Below are 21875 nucleotides of genomic sequence, written 5' to 3' on the forward strand. Positions count from 1 at the left end.
TGTGAAGGAAAATTAAAAAAAAAAAAAGATCAGAAACCATTCCTGATTAATAGGACTCTGCGTTAGTAGCAAGTTCTACGCTCTTCTAGCAGTAATGCTTTTCCAGATCAGATTTCACATTCCTATATTTTGAAGAAAACCATCTTAATTTATCACCATTTAGGAGGTGGTTCAGCTGAGTGTGCCTTCAATGACTGTCACCAAGATGTTCGCAAAAAAAAAAAATTCCTAAGTTATAAAACTCATTGCAGAAGTGGAAAGTAGGACACTCCTGATCACTGAAAACCTCATCATTCTGACCAGTTATTCAATGCCCCCACAGGCTACTGAGAATCTGAACAAGATTAAAGGAGCAGGTACAACATGAGTAGGCTTACGACTTACTAAATTAAAGTCCATCTGCATCATTCTGGAGTTAGATCTGTACTTTTCTTAAAAATAAGCATATCACAGATTTTGAAAGGGAAAAATGTTCTGAGAAGGTGGTGTTCTATGAGTAAAGAAAATAAGTTCAGCCTATATCTCCTTTATTTCAAGTTCCCTTTGATCTCCTACAAAGCATTTTTTATTTTACATTTCTAGAGAGCTGTTTTGTTTGTCCTTAAGCACAAGCATTTTTGAGTTTAGAAGTTTGGCTCAAGAAGGCATAAATAATTTATGGCTTGGTAGCAATCTTAATAAACAGTAATGCTATTGTGGTAAATACAGGTAAGGCAGCGTACATCCTTGAAATCTCCAAGCATATCTTTTGTTCTTGTTAACAGAAGTTACTTATAAATGGAGAATAACATCAGAGGGTACTGTTTTTCTCTACGTATCCCTAAGTCCCATCAAAATCAATGGAAGAAAGAGAAGTCTCTCACAAGACATGCAAAACATCACACACAGTTGTTAGAGCATCTTTTTCTGTTCCAAAGCAGTGGAGTAGCTAGCAACTAAGCAGCTATTTTCCTTTAATGAATTAAATAATGGAGCATACAAAAATCTCCAGAATACATATGTTTTCACCTCTTATTTAACAACATAAAGTCCAAATTATTTTCTCAGCAAGTTTAATTAACCTACAGCAAAGAAAATTTCCTTTTCAGTACTTCACAGAGTGTCGGTATGATCACAATGGCAGAGCTGCACAGTTACTGAACTAATCAAAGCTACATAATGTGAGCATGAGCACTGTGAATGAAGTATTGCTGCTCATTAACCCATTACAAAAGAATTACTGTAAATTCATCCTACGTACAGCATCACTTCCTGAGCAAACAAACACAGATAACGCAACAAGCTTGAAACACTGCCAAGCTGGCAGACTGGCAACTCAAATTATGCAAAGAAACAGAAAACCTTCAGTAGATTCAACAGAGCTTGGAGCATAAGAATGATTAAGTGTTTCTTTGTACAACCACAAATCACAGTAATGAATCAGACTAAAATTTCCAATAAGAGACTTAACTACACCAGCTGGCTTTCTTCAGCAACATTATAATGTAAAATGATGACATCCTCAAAGTGTTGCAGCTTTTGCACAATGTGCCTAAAGCAAATCCTTTTAGACCTTGTAGTTACAAAAAATGCTGCAGCTATAAGGCTGTACTGTTCCTTACTCTATGTTGCATTGTTTTTTGTGGTTTTATTTTTTTTTTCTGATTTAAGAGAGACCTGAACTGTTCCAAGTTGTAGTTAGAAAAAATAAAAACCCTCCTCATCAGTATCTTCCCCATCCTAACACGATCTTTCACAACTGCTTGAAACAACTACAGATTTGAATTACAGCTATTGTTTTAAAATCCCAAACTTTGTAAATCCAAACTCAAACCTCCCTTTTGTGAAATTCGTATCTAACAGGAACTGTTAGGGGCTAACAAAGGCATCAGCACATATGAATGAAACAGCAAAAACTATTATTTCTTCAGAGCAGCTCTGAATGTAACAAACATCCTCTTCACCATTTAATTCACTTTTAGTTTTATGAGGGGACAGAAAACATCTCCAGAGAGAATATTTACTGCAAGAATACCAGTGTCATTACACGCGACTCAAATACTGCAAGTGTTATACAAAACATGGTGTATTTATCTTCAGGAGCACCTGGTATTTTCAAAAAGATGGATTCTCATCTGCCAAATTTAACCTTTAAACAATTCTTTTTCTTTAAAAATTAGCACTTGTGAACAACTATTATCTCCAGATCTGTAAAATGAGACTCGTAAAACAAATCCCAAGCATGGTGCTCTGGAAACCTGAGATATGTGCACATGGCATAAAGAGAAGAACGTGTATGTGAGCGTAGATTTATTAATATGCACATGCATGTATACATGCACATGCATGTCTGAGCACATATGCATGTCTGTAAGCATGTGCATTCTTCTTACAAACTGGGGATCTCTCCTTGGACTAGCTCATTTTTTATGACTGGGACAGAATCTTCTCAGCCACGCAGCTCCATAGTGTGGAAACAAAAGTTCCACTTCCACTTTTGCAACAGAATCGATGTTACAGTTCTGCAGCACTTGAAATTTACACTGGGCTTCTGTCACATCATTCATCACAGGGAAAGGTTAACCAATCTCATGCTTCAGGGCCCAACACTCATCACTTCTAAATCGAGAAAGAACATTTTCCTCATGTTATAACATTAAGGCGAACACAGCCAGGGAAGATGAACTTCTGGTGATCCAACTCACATAAAGAAGTAGTTAGATTGAATTTTCATCATCCCTGTTTTCAATATTCTTCAAAAATACTATAAGAGGGCAGGAGTCCAAGGCAAGATAATGGACTTGAACTGAATCTGCAGTTGGAAATGTCATTTACATCAAAAGCCTAAAGGAAGTTGTAATAAGATTAAGCATTAGCACAGAATCTATCAGACTGTCCCAACTGCCTTGATTTAGTACATTAGATTTAGTGATAATTTTTTTTTTTTTAAACACCATTGGCTTCTGTGAGTCTCTAATAAAGTGATGTTTTTTAATAGGCATTAATAGTGAATGCATGTGGAAAGGTAGGTATATTAGAAACCTTCTGCTAATCACTACATACATACTTTCCAAAAGCTTGGGGATAGGGAATAATTCTCCCTAAAGCTAACCTCCCTTTCTAGAATTCTTATGTAACATTAGGAGAAGTGTTTGACCAAAACAGCACCCATCATTTCTCCTTAATTTTTGAAACAATTAATTCTGTATCATCAGGCCCTCTATACCACTCATCCCCTATCAAGGTCCAAATTTTACAGAGGTCCAGTCTGCAGATTTCACTGAAATATGCCTAATGGAGAGCTGTAATTCAAGAGGAGTAATTATAATTTTTTTGGCTTACCTTTTTTTAAAATGCTTACTTCTTATGACTCCCTATCCATTTCTAGTGAATTGCCAGAACTCTTGACTATAAACCAATTAAGCTTTAAAAACAACCTAAATTGAAAGACCAGAATCTATTACTACATTAGTATTTGTTGATTATCTGTTACTCACAAAAAAAAAAACCTGCATTCCCTTATGATAAGGCAATCCTAGTTGTCTTATGCACACCTTCCCTATTCTATTAAAATGACATACACATAGGCTGCTACCATACAGAAGCAAGTAAACAAAAGAAAAAAGAAAAAAAGGGAAAAACAAGACAAAGAAGGAATTGTAAACGAGTATAAGGCATAATATGCAAACAGAGAGGAAAGTAAATCATAAATAAATGTGCTACTCAAGGAAAGAGCCCTTATTTCTAAGTATTTCTCTAGAGATTTCTTATATGTAATAAGTAGAATTAAAAAAAATATTGATAGATTAAATGTATCCAGTCAATTTTACACAGTACATTCCTTACATAGGAAGAGAAAGATACTGTTTTATCAGATTCTATTAGGATCACTCAGTGCAAAGATAGCCACCAGGTTTCCAACACATCAAAGACACTCAATTACTAGAAACATATTTTTGGATCAAAACCGCCTTGCAATTCTCTGCATTTCCAAAGCTACACAAATTGCATTTCTAAATATTATTGAGCAAGTCATCACTTCCCTGTACTAAGCAGTGAAATCTTGGAATGGGCTGTGCAATGATTAGGTTTCAAGTGAATTCACCTCACTTGTAAATTGACTAAATATAAAAGCAGAGAAACGTTTGAAGAAAACGGGTATTTCCTCTCTTTTTTCTTTCATTAGGCTTAAACATTCTGACAGGCAGTACCAAAAAAGAATTTCAGCAGAAGAACTTCAGTAAAATTTGAGACCACAGGTGCTAGAGTCTTGCTCTTTACCTGCAGCTAACTTGTTTGCTCAGAACTTGACTTATACACTGCTTAGTTTAGTACAATAGCCTATGATTCATAGGATTCCTTTTCTTGAAGAAAATTACATAGTGTTACAAATGCCTTTTTCAAATCTAAGATGGAGTTCATAGACTACTTATCAGAACCAGCAAAGCTATGACACGTGCTGCTGGACGAACTTTTCAGCTCTTCTGAGCCCAGTTAGGCAACAGCTTTCCAAGGTCTCAGTGCATTCCTACATGTTGCAATATCATTACAAACTCTTTCTTTGCTCAACGGGGCAACCTCAAGTACATGAAGATTTTAGGATTTATTTTTACCACTCGTTTCTCTGAGTAAATAGAGAACAATATTCCACTATAGGTATTCTGAAATATCCATTACCACATAACTGCCCTCCTACTTTGACTCATTCCTTTTTATTTCCTGCTCAACCCTCTTCTGGTTGAATATTTAAGCTTGTTTCTTCTCCCCTAAGGTCACAGTGCTTAATTCACAGTTTCCAGCCATTCTCACTACAGCAGATTCAAATAATTAAATCTCCTTAAAGATTTCTCCTTGAAGTAATTGAAAACCAGAATGAGTAGGCAAATTTATACTAGCATTATGAATATCCTGCTTGTAACAACAAAATTTTCATCACCATATTCACAGTATTGGCAATATTGCATTCTGATATTCTACAAGCTGGATTTCTAGCTGAATGAGGTACATTCCAGAGCATTTCATTAATGCAGACATTTTATATTTTCACTCCCATAAAGCTTATCATTTAACCAATAAAGATAAGTGTGAAAGTAAGAAGGAACGGTAAAGCATCACTTAGGCAAAAAGATAGAAGTCAATGTCAATCCCCAGCAATTCAAAGAAAGAATGAAAAAAACTCAGTTTCACACCAGATTTTGAATTATTTGCTTATCATGCATTCTAGGGCAGGCAGCTACTCCCTTCCCCCAGTAATTCACATTGAAGTATTTGAATGAATAATATTAACATACACTCTGCATGTTTTCCCCTTTGAAATATTCCCTTTTTTCCCCCCCCCCACTATTACACAGCTAAGAGCACAGAATACCACTTCCAATACAGCTATGACTGGCAGACATGCAAATAGAATTAGATGCTATCAGCAAACACCTGACGACTCTGATCACGCCTCAACAATTTCTAAAGCTTTGATATTTCAAGCTACTCTCATAATGAATGATACACAAAACATATTTTGACCTTTTTGCCAAAACTGTTCCATCTTTACAATAGAGTACATACAGTTTTTGCATCAGATGATGCTGTACTTTTGAATCTCACTAGAAGAGGATTTGCCACATTCATGGAAACAAGACCTCCATGCAATAACTCAGAATTGAGGGAAAACTACGATCTCTGCTGCCATGGAATGAATAGTAAACCTGGGCTTGACGGCTTGACCAATACACATCACCATGAAAAGGACAGTGAGATGCAGTGGTTACTTTTGAAAGCCTACAAAGGCAATCACATCTCAACACAACATCATCTACGCTTCATAACATTTAAGGAAACTGAGTTCTATAGGCCCATATGGAGGCTTTTCTGTAACACTTTCAAATACATAACCAAGAAAGTAGAGCAAGAAAGCCTGTAGAAAAATCCTGCTGTGAGCGGCAAGGTCAGAACTGCAATTTGAGAACATTTCCGATCTTTGTGGAGAAGATTATTCAATTCCAGTTTATAGATCAAAATTTCACTAATTTAAAATATTTTCTCTTCCAACATTTGCCCTTTTGCTAAGTTTATGAGCAAAATCATTTCTTTTGCCAGCCTTACTATAAATAATATATTTAACATCTTGATTTGTCATTAAGAATAATTAAAATTCAATTACAAATGAGTTAAAATATGGAATAGTACTTGTAGTTAATTTTCGTGGCATTTCATTAAAATGATTATTAAATATTTAACAATATGTTATTCTTCCCTCATTTGAATGAAATATAAGTGAAGATTACATAAAGCATAAAGATGAGCAATTTTTAAAGTAAAACACAGGCACTTGATTTAAGAACAGCTCCCTCAAAACTCACTGTGTGATGAAACACTCATCGCAGCAAGAACTATACGCATATATTCTATTATAATAATCAAATAACAAGGAATCTAAAAGAACTGTTTAGCAGAAAAAAAGTAAGCCTTATTTGTCTGGCACAAGGTTCTCAGTGTTTTCCTGACTGCCTCATTCCCTCAGAGGTATTGTAGCAATAAAAGCACTGTCATGTCAAGCAGGTAATGTTCAACCTTCTCTACCAGACAAAAGCCTTTCAACACCCCATATATATATATCTATATATATATCTATATCTGTATCTATCTATCTATCTATCTATCTATATATATATATATATATCTATATATCTATATATCACTCCTAAATTTCTCAGCCAGTTTAAACAGGATCAGCACAGAAGGTGAATACGCTGGTACTGCAGAAAGAGAAGTGTCTCATCTTAGGCATCTTCAAGAAACAAACTTTTCTTTTTAAAAACACCTTGTGGAAATCAGTGCTGCAGTCATCCTATTTAATTTGGTAAATCCGATAAAAATGTTGGAAAAAAAAAAAAATCTCATTGACAACTGAAGCCTACAAACTTTGCAGCACAACAGTGTAATTCAGAATGCCATGATAATCTCCTGATCGTACCAAAGCTTGTGACTTCAAAAGACATTTTCTGAAGAGGTTCTGGATTAACACCACTAACTCAGTCACAGCAGATATTCGCTGAAAAAATCACTTAGCACCAACTAAGAGAGTGGAGAGGAAACAGTAAGTTTCTGCATGTCCTAAAAGATGGTTTGGGTGAAGAGCAGAAGCAAGGACAGGTAGCCTGGGAGGAATACAGAGAAATTGTCCAAGCAGCCAGGAAAGTGAAAGCTCAGTAGAAATAAATCTGGCCAGGGATGTGGAAAGCAACGTGAAAAACTAAAAAGTAAATGTCAGTGCAATGAAAAGAAGAGCAGGGAGAAGGTGAGCCCTCTTCAGAAGGGAGATCTGACTAGTCAGGACATGGAGAAGGCTGAGCTACTCAGCAAGTTTTTTTGCCTTGGTTTTCACCAGCAAATGCTCTAGCCACAGTGCAGTAAGCTAAAGCAGGGACTGGGGAAAAAATGAAGAACTATCCACTGTAGAAGATCAGGTTTGAGACCACCTAAGGAAGTGGAAGGTGAACAAGTCCATGGAATCTGATGAGATGAATTCAAGGATCCCAAGGGTACGGCAGATGTCTTTGCCTATACTATTATCTCAAAGAGTGACAAAATTTTAATACATGAAGTTAACAAGGTAAAGTGCTGCTTGGAAGCAGTGCTTCTAATAATAGGAAAGTCAGAGAGTTTCAACTAGATAACTTTCCACAATAATCTATTCTGCTATACCAGCACATCTCAGGCCCAAAAGTGCTTATGAATCTTTCATTTATGCAGTCTCCTCTTTACTGACTGTCTCTTGAACATAACCTTTGCCACTCCATTAGCTTGCATGTTTAAAACAAATTTTCATGTGCAGATGTCTTAAGAATAATCTCTGGAATATCTACAACTCTATACAACAAATATAGCCAAGCACATCCAATTGGCTAATTCTTTTTTGAAGAGTTCTCTGCAATCCATTAAAAATGTTGTAATTATTTTCTAGAAGATGTCCCCAACTGCCTTTTTTTTCTTTTTAATTAAAAAAAATAAAATAAATCAGAAATTATTGAAAGTACCAAATCTTTGAAGAATACCACAAGTACAAACAGATGAAGGAAGTGAAAGAGAAAAATTATTGAGATGAAATTTGGTGAATGTTTAACCATTTAGCAACAACCACAAACAGCTGACATATCAGAAATTAATACAAGTGATAAACAAAGCGATAGCTGATAATATATTGTTTTCTCATTTAATATTTTACCAAGACACATAACTGAATAGACCAGTTCTTTGGGAACTTGGAAGAACAGATGGTATGATGAAAATCAATATGCAAATTATAGCTTTTAGTGAACGAATATCACCTTGGGCTAAAGAAGTTAACAGACAAAGAGAGACCAGCAGACAAGACTGCCTGTGAATATGCTGTTCATATACTTATCTTATTATACCACATAAAGGTCAAAGACTGCAGGAAGAAAACCTCATTAGAAAGAAAGCACAAAGCAACTGATTTCTCTTTGAGCTTAATAATCTGGGGGAACAGTGATATCTATGTCTGTGGATCCGTATCTTGGCTCAGGACAAGTAGGTGGTGAATTGCTTAATCTAGCTCACAAGGCTACATTTGCAGAGCCTATGTTTCCTGTTATGACTTAGTACTATATTCAGAGACTTTGCCTGTTAAGATATTAAGATATCTTCCAAAATGAGTGCCAGGAACTGTGGGAGGAATAATATGGGTATGAAGGCAGATGTCAATATATTTATTAATTCAACCATCGTATACAGTTTCATCTAATCTAAAAGGTTTTTGGCCTTTACCTACTTCATGTATTCATAAAATTAAGATATAATTTTTTCACTGCTTTCAACAGTGTGTGTAAAGCCCTAGGAATTTTGAACAATCAATGCTGACATACTCCGAAATGTTCACATGTAGTTGAAATTAACATACCTGCCTTTGTCTGAAATATTTCTTTCAAATTATAATACGTAACATTTTATTAAACCAAAATGACTAGCTGTACTCTGAGACTATTTGATATGAACAGCAAACCTCTACAAATAAGTTTTTGTTAATTAACTGCAGCTGCAGATCTAGATAGTTTAAACTTCTCCTTTCACTGTGTACTACTCTGCTTGTTTAAAAAGATACAGATGGATGTATTTAAATGTAGCTACATGCTAGCAAGAACATTCTCTATATCATTCATTACACAGTACTGGCTCGCTAACAGCTTGGAATTATCTTTTTACATTACACAAGACTGTTTTTCTTATCCTTTTCAGTGTTTAATGAGTAAGAAACTTTATCAAATCCTGAGCTCAATCATGTTACTGAAGTTCAGGGGGGCTCTGTTCTTTCCACCATGCTAAGTTTCCCACAGTGAAGTGCAGCAAATTGAGCAACTCCAAGTCAAAATTTCAATCTGACTCCAACTCCTGAGCAGACAATAATCTCACAGTTCAACTAATCGTGCCCCCTATCTACATACTGTCTTCCCCAAATAAAGCCACAACAGTGCATTAACATTTTGCCACACTGAGACATACATAAATAGAGGACCTGGAATTGTTTGCTACAAAAAATAAATAAATAAATAAATAAAATAAAATAAAATAATCTGCATTCTGATTCTGAATAACTTTTCCATATGTTTGCTCCTTACATTCAATTAATCCAATGCAAGAAAAGTAAAAATAAAAAAAAATAAATAAAAAGGAATACAAAGAACCCTAAAAGAAAAAAGTTGCATCACATAACATGCAGTTTTAAAGACCTCTTGTTTCATATATAAGCAGTGATGAATGCATAGCAGCAGGACATTATCACAATCATTAGATTGGTTTGGTACTAGTATGGTTGGTATTTTCTTAAATGGAGCTGATCATCAGCTTGTGTTTTTTAAATATGTACACCCTCCAGCTTAACAGCCATTAAAAAAATCAAATATTAAACAGTCTAACCAAATTATGCATGCATAATTACTTCTAAAATCCGCTGCTTATATGTTGCTACATAACTAATTACAGTATACTTATGGTTTACAGTCAGTCGTGAACATTAGTGAAAAAGTCTATAGGATTAACTTTTAAAGTATTTACCTGTGTGTGAGCCTTCGGTGACTAATGCAAACAGCAGTTTGTTGATCCTGTGCAACACAGACCTTATGACGACTACATTTCATCTTTAAACATGGGTCTTTAGCCGGATCTAAAGCTAAAAACAATTTTAGAAAATTATTAACGATTATCTAGAAACAGGCACTTAAATAAAGAAAAGAAACACACTGCACACAAAACCCACCAAGTATGGGGGGAGGGTTGGCTTCTTGTTTTTACAGCTCACCGAAAGGAAAGGTTCTGATTTCCATCAGCATAAAATGCAGGACATTCAATAATAAGGTGAAAGAAAGTTGTATAAAGTTCCTTACCAAGGAAAACGGATCTTCACAAAACACGTGCATTCATGTATTTTTTCACGTTACCACTGTTACTTATTTACAAAAACACGAAGTACCCCATCCAACTCTTTCCTGGTCAGCATTTGTAATGAAGGCAACTGCAATTAAAACACTCCTGATATTATAAATTGTTGAAGACTTAGGACTCCTGCGTAACCATTAAGTCATTCAAAGCCCTAACTTTGAAAAGGAAACACTTTTCAACTGGATTCTGCTGCCAACAGTTCTCCATTTCAGCGATGTCACTTCTGAACAGAATCAGGTTTGCGATTTTTAAAGCTCTGAATGTGTAATGTATCTGAAAACACTACGAACCGATATGCCAAAAAGCAACTTAAAAAGAAAACAGGCAAATAACACTTATCAGGAGAACGAACATCATTCAGATGTTGGCTGCCATGTCTCCCACATACGAAGTCTTTGTAAAAGCTGTACATCAGAATGGTAGAAAAAAAAGGTACTCAATCCTTTGTATGCCGTTGTGACTGAAATGAGTATCATGTACCTAGCAACATCACACTCTTGCATTAATTACCCTCAGTAGATCCTTATTGTTTATTAATTGTCACGCGCATGGACATACATCATTTTCAATGAGCTGACAATAATTCTCATACAGCAATCATACTGCTTATAAAACGTGCAATGTTCCCATTGTACAGATGGGGAATGAGCAATGAGCCCAAAGCCACACTGGGCATCAGTAAAAAACAGCATTAGAAGGCTGGTTCCCTCTTCCCATTCGTCTCATTCTAGAAAGATTTCTTCATTTTTGATGTTCAGTGTGTTTGATGAAACTAATCTCAAAATGACATTAGTACACATTGTTTCAGATAGAGAACAATCACATCAGGAGGGGTGCAAGATCTCAGCCATTTTTCTTGGCTTCCAACCTGTTGTTCCCAGTGAATAATCCTGGTTTCTTAAATTAGTACCTTTCAAACTAGTAATAAAACATACATATCACTGTCAGCAAATGATAATTTCATTGGCTGTTATTAAATTGTGTGAGAGAACATGAGCATCCTAGAAATCCAGGCAACAAAAGCAAAAATCATCAGCAAAAGTGATTATCAATTACTGTAACATTTGCAACCTATTCCAGATGATTCAGAAAACCAGATTCAAGTCCAGATAGTTCATGCATTGACCCTAATTTCATCTTTGAAGTTTCAAGTAAAGAGTTGTAAATTGGGACAGCGGAACTTCAAAACCTAATCTGTGTCAAGTAAACAGGACTCAAATTAGAATGCTATATCTGAATTCTATTTTGTGTTTGCAGAACGTGATTTTATTACGATCTTGTAAAAGACTGCTAACTATGAGAGTAAATCTGATAAACTCATTCTCTGGGCAATTTTGTGTCTTTATATGTGCATAGGCTTGGGCATCTTTGCATTTAATTCTTTTTCCTGATGGCTAGGAACCTCAATTTTTTGTTGTGCTTCTCTTGGCATACACATCCAGTAATAGCCCACTGTAATTAGAATTTTGTTGAAAAATAAAAACAAAGGTTTCCAAATGTCTTTCATGCTTTCACACCAGTGACAGTTGCAGGGAAAGAGCTATTTTTTTGTTGGTAAATCAACCAATGTGGTTAAATATATGTAGGAAACAGAAATACATTACAGCTACATTTTGAAAGCACTTCCATTACAAGAAGCTGTCTAGATGGTCTAGTAACACACCCCCTAAAAACAAATTCACTTCTAGACTATTACCAACAATTGGCAGGGACATGGAAACACATTCTATATATATTCTGCATTTGTAAAATGTAGATAATTTCAAATTAAAGTTGTTCACCTTCAGGTCCTTTCAAACAAGTGTCTTCTTACAATCTATGGAAATACATATGTACACATACAAATATCAGATTATATCAGACACATAACCAGAGAATAAATTAATACTTTATTTTGAAGAATACGTAATTAAGATGTTTAAATCTTTTTTCCTTAACTATTTTTCTCCTTGTGTGTATTTTTATACATCATTCCATTTTGAACAGAAATACATTTCTACATACATAGGTTGCTCAGAAATTAATGCTGCTGAAAATAACATTTGGTCTCTGTAAACTTTCAGCAAGTGTCGATGAATGCCAACGTGCTCCTTTTTCTTCCCCATGGGGAGGAATTCAATGACACAGCTTTGCTTCATACACGCTTCCACATCAAACATCGTTTTGTCAGACTGCCCCTGCGCTGCCATCCGTCTCACAGCAACAAAACAAACGAAACACTGGTGGGGAGCTTCAGCCCCTACGGCCATAGCACCGACATCCAGCTCAGGTGTCGTGGGCCAACATAAAATCACAGGCATTGCTTTCAGCCCTCATATTTTTCTAATGTTTCTTCATGACTTTTTACCTTTGGAACTCCGTCACACACCTCAAGTAGTTGCATAAATAAAACAGTGAAAGTCTTTCCCTCCCTCCCTCTTCTCCCCTCCCATTCCAGTCTGAAGCTTTTCATGCTCTGCAGGAACTAGACTCTCCTTACACCTCAAAGACATATCTGACTGACTCCTGTTTCCAGGGAAAGTATTATTGATACAATGTAAGTCTATAACTCAGACAAGCTAACTCAGGAAAGATGCAGAATTGAGTCTAATTCTTCACTGTACCTTCTGGTAAACACTGATCAAAAATGCCTGCATTACTCCCATTCTGAGCACGTAGTCTTTCATTGGCAACAAATCACACCGCTATCATTTTCTGCTACAACAGACACCTACAAACCAGATACTTTCATACTGGAAACCAGCCCACAAGAAGTCATTTCTCAGTGCCTATAATGTATCAGCTGACTTCCAAAGAAGTCAGATTCAACCAACTTCTAAAGACACAGGCCTGACCTTAGCTTTGTTAACTTGATAATACCCAACTCTATTTAGCTCATAATATACAGGAAAATAAAAGTGCTCGCCATGTGTTATTTAGGCCAGGCTGACGGGGCTGTGAGCAACCTGGTCTCTGCCTACAGCAGGAGGGTTGGAATTAGATGATTTTAAAGTGCCCTTCCAAACCATTCTATGATGTTATTTAACACGTATTTCCTTAAAGTAACACTAAATGCAGTCTTACTTAAATTTCAGTAAGTAGAAAAATGGATATCGGAGTTACTAAAAGAATTATTAAGTAAAAAAAAATGATTTGTACCATCTAATCTTTCTCTAAGAACTTGCATTATTAATTAAAAATAATTTGCATATTTGAAATGGAATTAGGCTCGCTTGGTGACTTTTTACAGACGGATACGGATTTGTTATCCTCACATCCTGAGGAAGCAATTAATACTCATAAAAATTGATTCAATTATTACTAATGGATCTATTTATTTATCATTCAGATTTGGAACAGCAATGCAGGAAAGCTTCTCATAATCTCTTCTTTAAGTCAATTTACAGCTAGCACTGCCAGAAACTGACATTAGCCAGATCATTTTTACTGGGAACACAAAAGAAAATCGAGTGAAAGCAAGACAACACAGTAATCCTCTTGACAGAAGCTCTGTGGTAGAAATCACAGTGAAGGACCAATATTTTGCAATCAGACATACGGAGCTTTCCATACCCAGCAAAAACAAATAGGGAAGACAAGTTAAAGGGCAGAGTTTTCACATTTGAATTCTATTTTCCCCCTCTAAAGTTCAAGATTCATTTCTGACGCGTAGAAAAACACCCTGCGCTTTCTGATCAACTACACTTGCCAAAACCTAAGACATGCTTTGAGCATCCATTGAGTGGTTTAATTCCTCTACTTTAAGAGGTAGGGGAGAAAACTGTAAATCAACTAGAACACCAATAATTAGTCACATGTCTAAGCTACAACCCTAGGCAAACAAACACCCAAACTGAGTTATTCATATTACCTGCTTTGATAAACTATCTAATTCTTGAAGAAACCTAATCAATGCTTTTACTTCAGGTAGAAGTGGTGGTCTGTGGGGACAGGACAAGGGGAAACAGACATAAATCAGAGCATAGGAAGTTCTGCACCAATACGTGAAATAACTTCTTCGTGATGAGGGTGATAGAGCAATGGAACAGGCTGCCCAGAGGTTGTGGATTCTCCTTCTCTGCAGATGTGTTCAAGACCCATCTGGACGCCTACCTGTGCAGCCACACTCCAAGAGAGATCCCAGTCTTGATATGCAATATACCTAAGAGTAAACATGTCTCCATGTGAAAAGGAACCACTGCACAGCTACCAGTCTGAGATTCACAAGTAAACATAAGAAAATAATAAGAAACAGTCTTCCTCAGTAACTCGATAGGAATGTTCTGGAAAGAAGAACCTTGAATTTTTGTTTCTTCTTCCTGGGATTGCATTGAGCATCGTACATTAGATAACATGAAAAGCAGAATGGGTAGCTATAGCTGAACCTTCAATGCAAAGAATCTTCCTATATATTTTTTTCCATCTGATCCAATGAATCTACAACTTCAGTAAGAAGAATAGAGAGAAGGTGTTTCTGTTGGTGGTTAAGTAATTAGGAGCTTAGATTAGAACCTCTGAAGGTTACAAATAGCTTAGAAGTTTCAGCTCATGAACAAATGATTCAATAAGTAGGTGGCTGCGCGTATGACGGTTGCATCCACTCAAGAAGCATCTTCTCGTTAGAGTGCTCAGGAAAACTCCAACCTAATTTAACAGGCTCAACTGTGTAAAGCCTTTCATCAGGAGTATGCTCAGGTGCACTACTGTTTCTGGCATTCTATACCACTAAGCTCAGTTTAGCACTGAGAATTGAGATGCTCTGAAGCATCTCTTTCTGAAGAAAGGCTTTAAAGACAAATCTTCCTCAGAAGAGACATACCAGACTAAAAGTTATGCAGGTTTGCAAAATAAAAATCAACCAGTTCCCTATACCATTTTCTCAGTATACTGCCCGTTTAAAAGTCCTGCTCTCTGCCTCTAGCAAGTCAGTGAAGCCTTCTGTCACATTTTCACTTCCACATAACCATTTTATGGGTCTGAATGGTTACCTGAATGCATGATCTAGCTGTGTTAAAATGAAATTTAAATCATACACTTTTAAAATTTGTTTTATGATTATTCAGGATTTGCTGGCACTATGGACTTTGCATCAGGACATAAAGCAGGGTGGCAGGAAAACAGGACTAAGTTGGCACTGCTATCGAAGGCAAGATTTCACTACAAGTTAGGTACTAAAAAGCTGTCACATAGCCTTTCTTAAAACAGCTAAGTAAGAATTCAGACTCCATTCAATCATATAATGGTTTGGGTCAAAAGGGACCTTTAAGATCATCTAGTTCTAACTCCCTTGTTATAGGCAGGGACATCTGAAATTGGGTACTGTTCACCAGACTGAAATGATGGCTCATATAAAGGAACACTGCCTTTTCAGGAGAACATTATGAATTAAAACAAAAACAAAAACAAACAAACAAAAAAAAAACCAACACCAAAAAACCAGAGGACTGAGAAACTGTTAAAAATATTTTGTGCTCATCTATTATTAAGACAAAAGTAGATATGTGATATAACTTAATTGAGAGTATGACAATTTGTCTTGAAAGTTATGGATATATATTTCTAGTTTTAAAATATCAGTAACTTTGCTACACACGCTGATGTTTCAGTTTTTGTAGCAAATATAACAAAGTTAGATCAACATAATTGTTGTCACAGTATTCAACTAATAGATCTCCATTAAAATCCCTCATGATTTCCCAGGGCTTGCAAATGAGCTAAATCAAACAATTTTATTGAACAAGATTCTAAATGGTTTCAATTCACTGTACGGAAATGTATTCACAAATTACACAGATGTATGTGCATGTATTTGCATATCCTTGGTTACCCAAATTGCTACAAAACTAGGTAGATGAAATAGCTAAAAGGTAAAGACAACCAAAAATACATGGTGGAAATTGCTTCAAAATCTCTTTCTGCTGTACTATTGTATACACAATACTTCTGCTGTAAATAGATAAACAATATAAACTAATCTGATAAAAGCCAAAAATTATTCAGTGAAATGGTCTGTAAGAAATGTTATGGTTGCTGCAAACAATCTTCAGGGTGTTCATCCTCCATGGAAATGTCATTTCAGGTTTCCTCCGTTACATGAAAATTCTCCACTGTTCCCACCAAATACTTCTATTGAGCAAAGGAAAACATCCTCTGCACTTAAAAAAAAAGATATATACACCAGTGTCTTTGAGTATGCAACTTTACTCAATAACCACAGCCTCTAAGCTACTTATATCTGCAGTCTAAAAATGAAATGTACTATACAGTATGTTATATTTTTATCTGACGTAAGGGTAGAATATGAAGAAAATACGGTTTATTTATTTTGATAAAACATACGGTAAAGCTACTAAAAATATTCAACTTCAAATAGTCCAAAGAACACAAATCATACTAACCTCTTGTTTCTAAAATAACAGTAAGGATAAAATGCACCTTTTAGGAGCAACTCAATGTGATTAATAAAATACTTCAATTTTTTTCAAAGATAATACCTGTTCCATATTATTTTCTAAACCAGTGTTACATTTTTATACTCATGCAAATACTTATTTAAATAGGAGATACAGAATTGAAACATTTACTTAAATACATCTACATGCATATGTATATAACCAAAAGAGTTCAGTGGGAACAAGTACTCTTTGAATAAGTGTCAAATAATGTTTTAAGGACAGGTACTGGTGGATTGAAATTCAGCTAATAATATTTCTCCCATCTTTTATGGTAATTTAAGACTTTGCAGCAACACAAATTGAATATCAGTGCACATTTTCAGAGCAAGAGGCCCTGGAATGCTTGGATACTTCCAATAATCAGTTATTAATATCCATAAAATTACACAGATCTGTCTATTTGAACAATTCTGACATCTTAAATCAGATTAACATATGAATGCCTTTCAATATATACCGAACTATAAAGGAATAAATCCCAACACCATTAAGGCAGCCATTTCATTATCATATGCAGACCTGTACTGATTCCTTTAACTACATCCTTTTCAACATCATAACATACTAACACTGAAACTTGGGCTCAGATTAAGGATGTGTTTTGCAAAAAACCGTGGAGACATATTATCCGTACACCAGAAGTCTAGGAGAATATCAGAAAAGCTTAGGATGGCTTTTCCAAGTGTGATGCCTCTTATGTTATCATGTTGGTGCATGACACCAGAGGCAGATGATGATGTTATGGCAGTAGAGGCTGAACCGTCCCATCAGCATTCCATCCCATTTTGTTGCTGTGTGACAGGCTGCAGCAGAAGGGCAGTCTGACAGAGGCATTACTTTCAGAGCACCTATGAGTGTATGTATGAAAAGTACTATTTACCTAAAAAAATATACTGCTAGCAAATTAATGAATGTTGGCTGAATATCATTTGCAAAGGATCCCAGTATACTGTTGCTTTGGATAAGAACACAGACATAGAACACAGCAAGTGATTAATGAGAAGACATTTGTATGATGAGTGGTGACACTGACAAGGAGGCACATGAGTACCAAAAACTTACACCAAAGCCTGAAAGACAAGGGTGGGGTTGAGAGAAAACAGATCAAACGTCTTTTAAAAATAACCGGCAACAATTTGAAAACACACATAGAAAGCTGAATATTCCACCACTGCCCCTATTACATATGGGCAGCAGGGCTTTATGCAGTTTGAAAGTATTCATACTTCTTCATGACTAGGTTTTTCAATTACTAAATTCGACTTGTAATTTCATTGTGTAAAACTGCTAAAACTTAAGGCAGCAAAAAATAATAATAAAAAAAAAATCTGTAGAAGCACCAGTAGTTCCTATAATTCATTTTTTTTCCCCACAGAAAATAGAAAGCAGAGTTGGAGTTCAGAGCTTCAATTTCAAGAAGACCTGCTTATTCAATGCTTTCACAGACTTATAGCAAGCTTCTGAAAAGCCAGATACTGACACAATACAATGAAAAGAAGCAAAAGCCAACGGAGAAGATTAGGAAACTATTTCTAACCTCAGAAAACCTGTCTGCCCATAACATGTTGACACACTGCCTGTATCATCTATCTCTATCATTACTATTTCAAACTGTGATGCAGCAGACTTTTAGTGAAATTGTTACTGCTCCTGTCTCAACGTGGTTTTTTATTGCAATTCCAGTCTCTTACTGTAAGTTTACATTTGAAAAAAAAAAATGTTCCTGCCCTCAGGAGTTTCATGCTTTCACTTGGGAGAATACTTTTCTCGTGGAATACTCTCACTTGATGGAGAGTAGCAGAAAGATGGAGAGTTGCACAGCTGTAACAGAATCAAGGGGAAGCCCTTCGTGAAGATTTTGCCCCATGAACTGCAGGGCTTGCAACCTGCCCCAGCAGAGCACACAACTCCGCAGCCAGGCACTCATGATGTCTCATTCAAAAGATGGAAAAATCCCATCTACATGCCTGGTTCTTGAGGTGAAAAACAGAATTTATAGTTAGATCTTATTTGACTTCAAACTTTGTCAACTTTAAACTTTAGACAAGTGGAGTCTTGTTTACAGCGCAGTCCTGGAATAATACTTAGGAAGAAGCGAGTGCTGGTAGACTACAAAAACTTCTCATTATGACGGTCTCCCTGTCTCATGATACAAGTCTAAGAAATGTGCTGAGAATCACTGTCGTATTTCTTTTATTGGCAAACACAGGGAATCCTAAGAGACATGATTTCTTTAGCCATAAACATTACATTCACTCCTAAGCCACTGATTCCTTAGGTTCCCTCACTTACAAAGTACGAATGGCTCTTCCCACAAAACACCACACAGTCATTTTTCTCATCTAAAGAGAGAGAGCTTCAGACGTGTGAACACGTATATAGTAACTGTATATTTTGTTTTCTGTGTTTTGCTGTGTTTCCAAAAATCGCTTCCAAAAGTACAGGGAAGCCAATTCTGACAACATGGAGAACAAGATATTGACTGGGAAACCTTCTATCTTTCAGTACTATTCCCAGTTCTACTCAAGGGCACGATGTCATTTATGCACTCTCATAACCAAAACCAACCACCACCACCACACAAGCCACTGTTCATAAAGAATATCTGTGTGACAGAGTATAGGAAACTGTTAGAAACTGCAGATCTTTTAACATATAGCTCAGTTCAGCATAATTGCTAAATTCAGGCTAAGTGTTTCCTGCTGAGGTTAATTCACTGACAAAAATTGTAGGAGAACTATTATGTTATTAAAACTGAAAAGGTCTGCGCTGGCAGGTAAAAATACCTGATAATCTTTTTGCAAAAGATTGAAAAATTAAGACAAAACTGCTTATATATCAGAATTTTGGCATACCTATTATTATTAAAAACAGTGCCCAGCTAGCACTGCTTATTATTCAGTTGTAAATCAGGTAGTAAAATGTAGATAAAAGAATAAATCAGCACTTGCATTTTGTTCTTCAGTGTTAATTTTCAGTTAACAAGTTTATGAAAACAGAAATCTGAAATCTGTAGCCATGCTTTTGAAATATTCACCACCCAATATACAGTGCATTTTGCTAACAAAGTATAGAAAATAACCTTAACATGTCTTCTTAGTTGGCCTGTTGCTAAATTCAGGCAAGTATTCTACAAATGTTAGCATCAGGATTCCCAAAGAACTCAGAGTAACATAACAACCTGAGCATGTAGAAGCTTCCATCTTCAACATTTTCAGCAAAACCAACAGCCAGTTAGAAAAAAAAATAGTAGGTATGTGATAACTAAATAAATCACTAGCAAAATTTACAGTGCATTCTACTCAGTGTCTTCTGATCAATGGCACTGCTACCATTAAATCATTAATCAAAGTATTATTTATTACTGTTCTTACACAAAAAGCAAATCCACACACCACACCTCCCTGTCAAAAGCCAAAGAAGAAGAAAAAAGCCCAAAGGTACTTTCTAGTGAAGTGAAAAGCCTGCTTCTGAGATGAATGTCCTTCAATGAAAAGGAGTCATTGATCAAGAGAAAGCAAATCTTTCTTTGAGGAGTCGGAGGACCAAAATCAAGAACCTTCCTAATGTATTAGCATACAGTGAAGAGAGAACTACAGTTTGTGAAATCAGCACTATCAGTCTGCCACAGATCTGAACTAAAAACTTATAAATTTCCACCAATCCAGACAAAAATCACCACAATTCAGAAAGCAGTGATAAATAACACAAACCTGTCCTCCCTTCCTCTCTTACCTCTCCCACACAGGCCATCAAAACAAGCCTGCTATATTCAAATGGTAAACCTGAATTAAAGTGACAAATTCAAAGTGACAAACCTGGTGGGAAGTCCTACTGTAAGAGACATGGTCATAATTTATCAAACAAGTAAAAAAAAAAATTGAAAAATGCCAATAAAAGATCAAAACTATTCAACAAGTCAAACAATACATTTTCAGGGTTTTATTTTTCCACACCATATTGGCACTAGCTAAGACAATCTCAACAGAAGAGTACTGCCATCCAATTAGAATCTGACAAGCAAAGTCTGTCCAGTAATAACATTCTCTCTTGTTCTCATACGGTCAAAATTTAACTTCCTTTTTTAAGTCACCTTGTGGAAAGCCAGCTTTGGGCTTCATTTCCTTACTAAGGTAGTTAGCTACTGGGCAATGCTACGACCACTTGTACTAGAATTTAATTAAACATGGATGAAGAGTACTTACAGTTTGTTACTATGCCGTTTCTTTACAATACCTGCTATTACATATCATAGCTGTAGTTCTTCTCATTTTAGAAAGGCTTCAAAATTTTTCAGTTGTTTTGATTTTATTGTTGGCTTCTTGGTTTTAAAGGGACACAGAGCAGGCTAGGAAAATTCAGGTAATGAAGAAGTGGCTGAGAGGCTGGTACCACCACAGGAACTTTGGGTTTTTGACCACAGGACAATTTATTGGCACTGGTCTAATGGCTGCAGACAGGCATCATTTGTCTCTAAGAGAGAAACAGATCCTAGTTCTAAGAGCTAATAGCGCACATTGAAAGAGCTTTAAACAAGATAGGAAGGGGGAAAGGGATACAATGAGGCTCACTAGAGTTGAGAGAGTAGATCCAACAGGGGAAGAGAGTCAAGTAGGACAGAGGAGGGCTTAGGATTGCTGTCACACCAGGAGATTACAGGGAAAAACCTCTCAACTGTCCTGTGGGATCTTGCAGAGACTCCTCAGAGGAAGTAATGTTGCCAACCCCTCATCTGAAATCTTCTCTTGTTCCTCTAGGAAGCAGCAGGGGAAAATCTCAGGCTCCTCCCAGGGGTTTGAGGGAGGCGGCATGTCAGAAAGCCCAGCTGAAGTGTCTTTACACTAATGTATGCAGCATGGGAAATAAGCAGGATGAGTTGGACACCACGATGTGCTTGGAAAATTACTATCATGGAAGCATGGTATGACTACTCCTGTAACTGGAATACCACTGTAGAGGGATACTGCCTTTTTAGAAAGGATAGGCTAGGTAAGAAAGGTGGGGGAGTTG

The 21875-nt window shown here is 36.2% G+C and overlaps 1 protein-coding gene across 2 annotated transcripts in view; it reads right to left on the reverse strand.

The window, feature by feature from the left end:
- Positions 1 to 21875, reverse strand: part of SPOCK3 (SPARC (osteonectin), cwcv and kazal like domains proteoglycan 3) — a 99380-nt gene that overhangs the window by 75180 nt on the left and 2325 nt on the right. The window contains exons 1-2 of one of the 2 annotated variants that reach the window (XM_019614469.2): positions 21512 to 21535; positions 10048 to 10162 (exon numbers count right to left, since the gene is read on the reverse strand). In XM_019614469.2, coding sequence (XP_019470014.1) covers positions 10048 to 10130 — 83 coding nt within the window. In that variant the 5' untranslated portion in view covers positions 10131 to 10162; positions 21512 to 21535. Of the gene's footprint in view, positions 1 to 10047; positions 10163 to 21511; positions 21536 to 21875 lie in introns of those variants that run through there. The other variant, XM_010709475.3, reaches the window with a different exon arrangement.

The sequence above is a fragment of the Meleagris gallopavo genome, chromosome 4, assembly GCF_000146605.3.
Source record: "Meleagris gallopavo isolate NT-WF06-2002-E0010 breed Aviagen turkey brand Nicholas breeding stock chromosome 4, Turkey_5.1, whole genome shotgun sequence".
NCBI classification, from domain to species: Eukaryota; Metazoa; Chordata; class Aves; order Galliformes; family Phasianidae; genus Meleagris; species Meleagris gallopavo.